The sequence below is a fragment of the Austrofundulus limnaeus genome, unplaced genomic scaffold (genome assembly GCF_001266775.1).
Source record: "Austrofundulus limnaeus strain Quisiro unplaced genomic scaffold, Austrofundulus_limnaeus-1.0 Scaffold114, whole genome shotgun sequence".
NCBI classification, from domain to species: Eukaryota; Metazoa; Chordata; class Actinopteri; order Cyprinodontiformes; family Rivulidae; genus Austrofundulus; species Austrofundulus limnaeus.
The window spans coordinates 221193-230704 of NW_013952516.1; the positions used below are offsets into that span (position 1 = coordinate 221193).

Sequence of the window (9512 nt, forward strand, 5' to 3'; positions counted from 1 at the left end):
GTGTGTGTGTGTGTGTGTGTGTGTGTGTGTGTGTGTGTGTGTGTGATTAGACGCGCAATGAAAACTGCTTTTTTTAATCACGTAGCACTGATGCGACAGCTTTGCAAGCTACTTTTTCTTTTTTTAAAAAGAAAATGTAACAGGTGAAGCCACAGCATGGTTCACCAGAGACACCTGGACAGGTCTCCAGTTCACCAGAGACACCTGGACAGGTCCCCAGTCTCCAGAGACAATCAACCATCCACACTCAGTCATATAGAAGAGCTCCAGAAGGTTTCAAACTGAGAACTCTGGACTCAGATCCATCTGCTGCATATAGTTCTAATCACTTATTATTAATAATAATTTGCTACAATAAATTATTATTGATAATTATCATGAGGAGTCCTTAACTTTAGGATGTAGTTAGGCAATTAAATGTTCATGCATGAGTAAATTTATTATCATAATTGAAGGTGAGTCGCGTAAATTTATGTTTTTATAAAACAAGTACCCCCAACCCCCAGGCAAATTTAAAAACTGCATAAAATAATAGTGATTCTTAGCTACCCCAAAAACATAAATGATCAACTGAAGGATGACGCATCTCTTGTGTCCAGTGACATATTAGGTGTGATATTCAGGTACTTTTTCTTTATCTTCTTTTCGGCCTGACATACATTTGTCCTCTACTTAAGCACACACTGCCTAAATGTTGGTCAGGTAATCCGACTGGACAGAAAATGGATGAAATGGCAGCCGAGGAGGACCAAATAAAATCTTTGAAAGATCTCCAGGAAGCCTGGACTATTGATCCAGACCACTTTTTAAAATTACAAGAAAGTGGCTCATTGGAAGTAAATGTGTGWTTTAAAACTCTTGAATGATTCTGTGTATTCTAATGAATCGTTGCCCACCTTTGAGGTCTTGCTCTCTAAGTTCTGCCACTTGCTGACAGGTTCTGCCACAACTTCCCAGTCTGAACAAGCAGATTGCAGGAGTCTTGCAAAGGTCGACTTTCCAACAGCTGTCATGTAGCAGGATTATAACACAGATTAACTGACACATCACAAACAGGTTATATAGTGAAATATAAACTGATCTTACCTATGTTACCCTCGATAGAAACCCTCTTCACTCGGGATGCTGCATCTACAGCTGAACACGACAAACACCTTGTGTTTTCAGGCATAGCTGCGCTAAAAATTGTCTGCWYGYTGACTGTTTTTCCACTTTGAAGGAAGCTGTACAATTTYATCCTCTTTGTGTGTCCAAACCTCCTGAGCTGCGGTGTCAAAGCTGGATGTTTGTGTCTTACAGACACAAGACAGAGGCGAGCAGCTCCGCACAGAACATACATCACGTAATTCAGATAGTATTACCACATTTACCCGTGAGTTATCAAACCTGAGATATTACCACGAGGGGTCACGTAAGCTAGCAGACGAATATGTAACATCAACTTTCGTTTCGAACCAACAGTTTTGGGAAAAAAGTGACGATTAATTTATGTTTTAAAAATAAATAAAACCTTATTAGGTTGTTCTTATCGTGCTAAATAAAATACATGTCTCACAAACTTGCTAAAAATGTATAAATAAAAAGTGGTGACAAGTGCTACTCAGTAGACGCGGAAAGCGTAGCGTTAGCAACAAGAGTGATTTCCGGTTCACGTTCTTGACTTTCACAATAAAAGCCTTGGGAGCGCTCACGTGGGTTGAACGCGTCAACATATTTATTTTTATTAAATTATCTTATATCAATGTTTTGTGGTATAGACACATTAAATACATTTTGTTTAGCCAATGTACAGTCTACTGTTTTGGGTCTAATGCTCATAAAGCGTTACATAAAGATTGCATTTTTTAAAGAAATTCAATTAATTCCTGCCCTAAACTAAAAATATGAACATGTGCTGATGAAAGGGTGTACAAAATTGTAGTAAACCTTTCTTTCATTTAATAAACAAACAAAACACAACTAACAAAATGGCTTAATCAACTTTCATTTTTCAGGATTTTTTGTAAAATCACCAATCTTTTAAAAAATGAAAAGAGTGACAAAGGTTGTAAAATAGGCTGAAACTAAACAGTTTTTTCCCTGTGTAGACAGATCCCATCTGCCTTAAAAACATATATGTGGTCTCAAAAAATATTGAAGTTGTCGATGCTGGAGCAATTCAGTTGTTCACATCACTTATAATTTTATTTGAATTAATAGCCATGATGTTTATTTGAAACACATCTTTATTAAAAGGTTACAAAGAAAATCCAATAGGGGGGAAACACTCAGAGCAAAGACAATTAAAGTAATCCTAAATCACAGTTTCATTTTAGTTTCCCACCTCTATTCAAGCAAACATTCTGTGAAGATTTCCATTAAAGAGAAGAACAAAACATTTATTACAATCATTGAGCAGAGTAAAACAAAACAAAAACTCTTAAGTTGTAAGGATTCTAAGTCCCATCAGTCATTGCTGCATCCTCAGTAGCTTGTGTTTTTGATGGTGATCTTTTGGGCCGCTTCAATCTTGAAATCATTAACGCCTGATGTAAGGAAAAAAACATTTTAGTTAGCCAATCCAAGTACAACGTACAGATAGAAGTAATTCTGCATTAATAGCTGATAATCTACTAACCCTCAGTCAGTGCCGTGCCATCAGAGGAGAGGTGCCAATATCTGCGATCACTTTGCCTGGCCTGCTCTCCATTGACTGTGCTTAAGAAAGGTCCCCACAAGCTAGACTCCAGCTCAAACCTGCCACACAGCATTAAATATTACACACTGCAGCACGTCAAACAAAAGCCGGAATACAACCGCTCACTGGATAAACTCACGTGAAGCCAACACTTTTTGTTTTCAGCACATCGAGGGCCTCCAACAGAGAGCTGCCCTTTGGCACGTCCACAGAATAAAGAGCCGTGGCTCCGCTAGACGTCACCACCTCCACCATCACATTCACTTTGGTATCGCTCGGCACGACCACAGGTGGCTCAGTCGGCTCCAGAACCAGAGAATCTGTAGGAGATTAATACCGTAAAAAAATCAGATATGATACAAACAAAACCTTCATTACAACCAAAAAGGTTTAAACACAACGCAGCACTCACTATCCTCATTAAGGCATTGCTTGCTTTTTACAGTCAGGTAGGATTTTTTCTGGAGAGCAGGCAGCGTTTGGGAAATGGCCATGGGGTTGTGATAGACATTACTTCTAGCAGCCGTCCTCATGGCCTCCATTGAGGCTGAACAGTCTGCAACGTCGCTGCCCATTGCCAGTAAGGCCTAGAACACATCCAATAAGTAYATAAAGCTATAAAAACTTAGATTCTGTCATGTTTTTTTTTGTTTTGTTTTGTTTTTTGCAGATGCAGAGACAGGTGACGGTAAAAAAAAAAGACAAACAACTTCTTACTTGAACTGCAAGACCTGTGCTGAACTCATTGCCCATGTGACCGTCAGCCCGACGAGAGGCCAGAAGCTTCTGCTTGATCTTGCTAAGAGCTGTGTCGAGCTCAGCAGGGTTGTGCACATAAAAYCCAGAGTCCTTCACACACTGCAGGGCCATTCCAGCCATGGCGTAGGTGTCTATGAGAAAATCGATCACTTATTAATCTGGTAAATCCTTTCGTCAGAAGAAAACTTGAAAAACTGGTAAAATTCACAACATTTCCACAACTTCATAGCAATTATGAAATCTTTTGGGGAAGGACGTAGAAAAACATGATTTTTGCTGAAACAGAAACTGGTTTTGAGGCTGTGAAAGGCCTTTAATGGACCACATTCATGTGATTATCATGAGAGAAATGCATCCAGGCCTGCATGGTTGAACTCACCGATACTCTCTGTTTCTCCATGTCTGAAGTGACTGTCGTCTGCTGCTTTGATGAGCTTGTGGATGACGTGGTGGTTGACCCGGATGCTGCTCACACACAGAGCCAGCACACCCAGGCTGTACTGGTAGTAGTTGGTCAAAGGGCGGTGGCTGACTGCGAGACGGAGAGAAAAATTAAATTATATATGAAACAAAAGATCTTTGACCTTTTTTTTAACAAGGCAAAAGGAAATCTTACAGGCAATGTGCTCTTTCTCCTGTTCCATCTGCGTCTTCAGCTGTGTCAGCAGCATCTCGCTCTTGTCGCCTACGGTGAAGGTGATGGTGTTGAGGTCATAGCAGGAGGACTTCAACGCCAGACTGTACAGCGCCAAAATGCCCGTCACAGGCTGGCTGCTTGTGAGTGAGCTGAACATAAACATGAGATACAGAGAGCATCAAGGAGAATCAGTAATCATATTCTCAGAACCGAAAGAATGAGGGGAAAACATACTTTTGAATGTCATTGTGTAGTTCATTTTTCAGTTTATTAAGGTAATCTGCCTCCTTAACGAGACTGTGGTAATTAGAAAGACGCAGCGCCAAGTGGATGCTGGGATTGGGCAGTCCTTCCTGTCCATCCAGGGAGCGAAGGAGATTCTTGTTAAGTGACATGAGCAGCTCATGGTTGGATCCATCTGTATCTGGATAAAAGAGAGAAAAATGATAACAATTTAACTAAAATAAATAAATAAATGATAATATAAAACAACTATGCTCTGGTGCTGAAATCAGCAAAAACCTTGAAAGAATTGCAAAACAACAAAAGCTGAATCAGCATATTGGATAAAGAAAAGTCAAACTATTACAAAGGTGGAGATCAAATTCCTGTTTTAAATTTTGTTTTCCTATCTGCTCAAAAATGCCACCACCTATTTAGTTTTGGTGATTTGGGTGAACTCTGTGGCAACTTTCATCACTGTGGAAAACCCAGAGTAAGTTACAACACAATGATCCAGAAAGTTACTGAGAGCAAAGTTCTATTTTTATAAACATTTATGTGTTTAAAAAGTTACTTACCACAGGGTTTGCTGGAGACAAAAGCCAAAAGGCCAGAAATTATTATAAGAAGCTTCATTTTAGTTCCAGCTGGTTAATAAAARGAACAAAAGGTCGACTAAAACATTAGAGTAATAACACATATATGAACATACAGTCACACATTCAGTACACAGTTAACTAGAATACTGGAAGACTAGGTTAGCTATTATTGGTGTAACACAGTGGGTTGCAATAATATTACCACTAAASAGTTGCTGTTATACTTACCTCCTCGGTGTCCAGCGAAAAATCAGAAGTGAGTCAGGAAACGGAGACAAAAGCTTTCACGACTTCAGTATCACATGACCTGACATTTGAGATGACAAAACCAGGACAAAAAGCAAAGGGGTCAGGGTCTCTTTAAACACCAGCTGAACGTGAACATAAACAAGATGTTGTTGGRAAAAAAAAAAGTAAGGTTATCGTGATTGGCCAAAGCTGGAGCAGCTTGACAAGCTAAACCAATCAGAATCTAGGGCGGGCGCTTACTCATACTTGAGCAAAACCGTAGCCATCAGCGAAATACATTTCCCATAATGCACTTCTGTGGCTGAACGTCTCTCACGCACTTTCTAGAAAGTTGGCCAATGTTTTTTTTTTCTACCCAACGACGTGAGGTTGACCCGGGCTTTTTTTTGCCAGCAGTTAACAAGACACGCGGACCAGGCAGAGGACTCGAGCCATTTATGCTTGAGTGTGGCATATTTTGTTAATACGTCTAGAGCTCGTTTTAGCATGCTAATAGAAAACATTGGATACTGAAGGCAAGCTAGCTAAACATCGACACCACAACAAATAGCTAAAGGGGGCTGGGCACTTTACAGGTCAGTGTTTGAAGTCTTTGTTTTGCTTAACTTGAACTACGATATTGTTCGAAGGCTTTCCGTACGTTTATATGTATAAAAAAATAAGTTTTGGCCGATCATTACTCCGCTATTATAGAAATAAACAATCCATATTGGTATAATAAAGCAGACAGCAGCGTTGTAGGACTTGCATCGTTGATGYTGCAGAACTGTGTCATATTTTAAGCTGATCTTATTCTCTTACTTTGATCTTTCAGATCATCATCGTTTGCATTTRTCGACCTGTCATTTCAGGCTGTAGGTATCCATGCATCATCCTGCTCTTTCATCCAGTAACCTGGGCTTTCTGCCAGCCATGAATTCATTTTCAAGCCCCACCACCAGCCTGCCTGAATTTGACTTGGGTTCTCCAAGTACAGCTGAAAACCTGACAAACAATAACAAGTATGTAGCTCACAATGAAGTTCTGAAGAGTGTAAATTATTTCTAGATGTTTTAGAGAAACACATTAAAAATATTTTTACCCAAAGGTTGTTTCTGTCCTACAGCAGCTGGGAGACAAGACGGCTCCGGAAGCACAGAAGACTAGATGATGAGTAAGTGCTTCTTAAAACCATATTAAAATGCCTGAAATACTCACACAGGAGTGTTTAAGTACTGATGGTAATTTTTCATCAGGGGTTGCAGTGCCAAAAAGAGGAGGTTAATGCCTGAGGCTGAATTGGACCTTTCAGAGAACAGCTGCCCTGCGTTGTCTGCACAGCAAGTCAGTCTTGTTCCCCYACAGTCCTGCTCTGCACCTGAAAACTGTATTTTACCACAATGCTCCTCTTCCCTGTCCCAGCCTGACGCAGAGAGTTCCTGCATGGACATAGAATCAGCTCAGAGGAGACTGCAGGAGATCGAAGATAGGTATAGATCAACTCTGACTACATGTGAGATCAGACCCCAGATTAATTTTGTTGTAATATTGTTAGCAGAATAAACGAAATAGAAATATGACAGATGAGATGATCAAATCCTTTAGATAACTTGTTCCCAAACRTTTCAGCTTTTGACCCACAAACCCACCCTTGTAACAACTAAGGCAATATAAATGTTAGAAGTCATTTTTAAATGGACATTCTGAAAATACTTTCAAGATCCCACCTTGATGTTTCAGGACACAGTGTGGTCCCAAGCCCAACTTTGGGAACTACTACTTTAGATAGATATTCTGTGGATACGATACATAACCTAAGCAGGAAAAGTATGTTTAACTGCTGCTATTGTTTTTCAGAATGATGAAAAAGAGAAAAATAAAAACCTTAAATATTAAAAGTGTACTAATTTCCAAAAAGGGTTTGTTTCTGATTTATCAGAACTCTCAAGCTGTGTGGTATGTCTGGCAGTTCAACTCTTTTTGTTGTGATTCATTCATTTGAACTGCTTTACAAGTTAATGAAACTGGAAAAAAGGGGCAATGTTATTGTCCCACASCATTTTTGTGTGCTTCAAAGGTTCAGTTCTAAATCAAATCATCTCYTAAAAGCAAAGACATTTTGACATAATTCTTATTTTACATTAAGATTTTAATGGTCCAGTTTATTGAAGTCACATGTACAGAGTTTRTATGTTTTCTTTTAGCGTTAATTTCAGACAAATGTTTAAAATTTTAATCAGTGGAATTTTTAAAAAAAAGTCTTCACAAAGTGGCCTAAACCCATAATATCCTGTCGGTGTTTTAACCAAACCTTGTCATGTTGTTGAATCACAGAATAACACTTGAAGATGATGACGACGATGAGGATCTTGATGTAGAGCCAGCTGCAAGGCGGCCGGTGCTGGTGATCTCAGACAGTCTGAAGGAGGGTCTGCAGTGTGGCATCAGTGACATCCTCCCTCAAACTGTGGCTCAGTCTGTGTATGGGATTCTTATCCAGCTTTCATTTCCTAGTAACTTGTGTCCTTGCATGAATATTCAGAAAAGGAAATCTCTCGTCAAAGAGGAGAGAGAAACACGAACTCTTAGAGAATCACTGTGTTTGGGTTTCTGTTGTGGGCGGGACAAAAAGCTTTTGTTTTCAACAAATTCTGAACCAACTTTTTATCTAAACTTTCAGGAATCACTCAGGCATGGAGTTGGTGTTGTGGCGTCCTCCAGAAGATCCTTTCTGTCAGCGACTGAGGGACTCGTTACAGAAACAGCGTAAACAGCAGACAGCGTGTCGGCAACCTCCGACCCCCTGCCCATCTCCCATCCCCCCACTCAGCCCCTCGAGTCCTCCTGCAGACACRAGCTCCCCTCTGTACAGTTTCCCTGCGGTCAACAGCTCAGCAGARGAGGACATGGAAATTTAACAACTGAATGAGCTGTGCCAAAAGTCCAGACAACAGCTCAGGCTGACCAGATCTGTCAGAAACGTTGGTCTCTTGTGGATTTTGAGCAGCCGGTGCAAATTTAGCACACAGTCGTAAGTTTGTCCACAGACAGCTGAGGTGTGTGAAGTGACCTAACTGAACAGTTTTATTCACATCTAAACATCAGAGACATTTTATACCAGATTTAACACTTAGAAATGAATCTGTATATACTTCAGGCTGGGAACATGCTGATGTAATGTGAATATGCCTTGTGTGTTTGGTCAACCTCAGCACCTGGATGTTTCAGTTCAGACCTTTGAGAGTTGTTAACAGAACACTAAACGCTGCTCAGAGGTTCTCATCGTGACTTCCTGTTGTTTGGTGATGGAAGTATAATCTCACTCTACTTCAGATGTGTCATCTGTGACCTATGCTTGAATATAACTCATAGAATGTTTTTTTTTTTAGTTTTCTTTTTCTATTGATTTACTTGTATTTTTCTAAGTATGTGCCCATGAGTGCAACAAGCCACGAAGTGTTATTAACTTTTTGTAATTAAAAATCATCAATGTGAACGTTGAAGATTTATTTTGTTATTGTTGCCTGAATTTTGTAAAAGTAAATTACGGCGTCCTACATTTACTTTATTGGTACCTAAACTGCTTAAATACATCCTAAACTGAAGCTGATGTGTTATGTAATTATTGGGAACCCTCTKTTAAATATAAAATTTGAAACAAGTTGAAAATATTTTTGATGTGGTTTCAACTTAAAATGACCAAAAAATAACAAGACTCCTGCAAAGACCCGTCAGCTTTATTAAGTTAGAACTCACATGATCCTCAGACGACAGTTTATCACTCATTCATGGTTTCGTTGTAACTAAAGGCCATAAAATCTCATTTCCTCTGATGTACACGACCTCGATGCTGTCCTATGTCACTGTGACCTGCTCGTTAATTCTTGTGTTGCATAAGTCTGCTTTAGGAGTTAACATCAGATCACTGGTGTAAATGTGTTTCACTTCCTTTACTTGAGACCGTCTAATGCTGTGATGGAGGGAAAAATTTCAGTTTCAGGATGATTTGAAACTATATCAATTCTTTGTGGATTTGTTAATATTTATGGCAATTCCTGAACGATAAAACCTCAAAAWATGAACAAACCATTAAAAATAATCTTGTGTGACTGAAAGACGAACAAAAAAAAATCGTTTTCAAAGAACAGACACATCTGTCAGACAWGTTTCTGACATATTTAGAGCCTCTATATGTGGTGGATTTGGACTCCACATGAAGGTCTGGTTTTCTCCTTGGAGCTGCTAAACTTTGCTCTGCAGGTGATGCAGGAGCTTTAATGATGCCACGTCTGAGGGGATGTGAGCGGCTGCACAGTCTGCTGCGTGAAGCCAGTGAGAGCACAGGGCTTTCTGAGAAAAAGAAATGTCTTAGTGTTGTTTTATATATATA

The 9512-nt window shown here is 39.6% G+C and overlaps 4 protein-coding genes across 9 annotated transcripts in view; 1 reads left to right on the forward strand and 3 right to left on the reverse strand.

Annotated features, from left to right (window-relative positions):
* The window catches only part of dguok (deoxyguanosine kinase), a 7746-nt gene extending 6147 nt beyond the window's left edge, over nt 1-1599 (reverse strand). For both annotated transcript variants that reach the window (XM_014014309.1, XM_014014308.1), the window contains exons 1-2: nt 1087-1599; nt 897-1006 (exon numbers count right to left, since the gene is read on the reverse strand). In XM_014014309.1, the coding sequence (XP_013869763.1) occupies nt 897-1006; nt 1087-1339 (363 nt within the window). In that variant the 5' untranslated portion in view covers nt 1340-1599. The remainder of the gene's footprint in view (nt 1-896; nt 1007-1086) is intronic.
* Nucleotides 1600-2207: 608 nt separating this feature from the next.
* On the reverse strand, nt 2208-5215 carry tcn2 (transcobalamin II). Its single transcript, XM_014014311.1, has 10 exons — nt 5123-5215; nt 4874-4942; nt 4308-4497; nt 4053-4222; nt 3816-3968; nt 3395-3567; nt 3090-3264; nt 2817-2997; nt 2618-2736; nt 2208-2525 (listed from the first exon to the last, which is right to left on the reverse strand). Exons 2-10 carry the CDS (start codon nt 4929-4931, stop codon nt 2464-2466), a joined length of 1281 nt encoding a protein of 426 aa, XP_013869765.1. The 5' UTR covers nt 4932-4942; nt 5123-5215; the 3' UTR covers nt 2208-2463.
* Nucleotides 5124-8727, forward strand: ccdc117 (coiled-coil domain containing 117). Of its 5 annotated transcripts, XM_014014316.1 has the most exons (7): nt 5430-5718; nt 5995-6144; nt 6231-6296; nt 6379-6466; nt 6545-6612; nt 7457-7603; nt 7803-8727. In XM_014014316.1, exons 2-7 carry the CDS (start codon nt 6008-6010, stop codon nt 8038-8040), a joined length of 744 nt encoding a protein of 247 aa, XP_013869770.1. In that variant the 5' UTR covers nt 5430-5718; nt 5995-6007; the 3' UTR covers nt 8041-8727. The 5 variants fall into 5 exon arrangements, with proteins under 5 accessions (XP_013869768.1, XP_013869767.1, XP_013869766.1 ...); XM_014014314.1 differs by having other exon boundaries at nt 5124-5718; nt 6249-6296; nt 7457-8500; XM_014014313.1 differs by having other exon boundaries at nt 5337-5718; nt 5958-6144; nt 7457-8500.
* Nucleotides 8728-9281: 554 nt separating this feature from the next.
* The window catches only part of si:ch211-102c2.8 (trichohyalin), a gene marked incomplete in the record, with an annotated part of 8144 nt that continues 7913 nt past the window's right edge, over nt 9282-9512 (reverse strand). Inside the window, 1 exon segment of the mRNA XM_014014310.1 lies at nt 9282-9472. Coding sequence (XP_013869764.1) covers nt 9365-9472 — 108 coding nt within the window.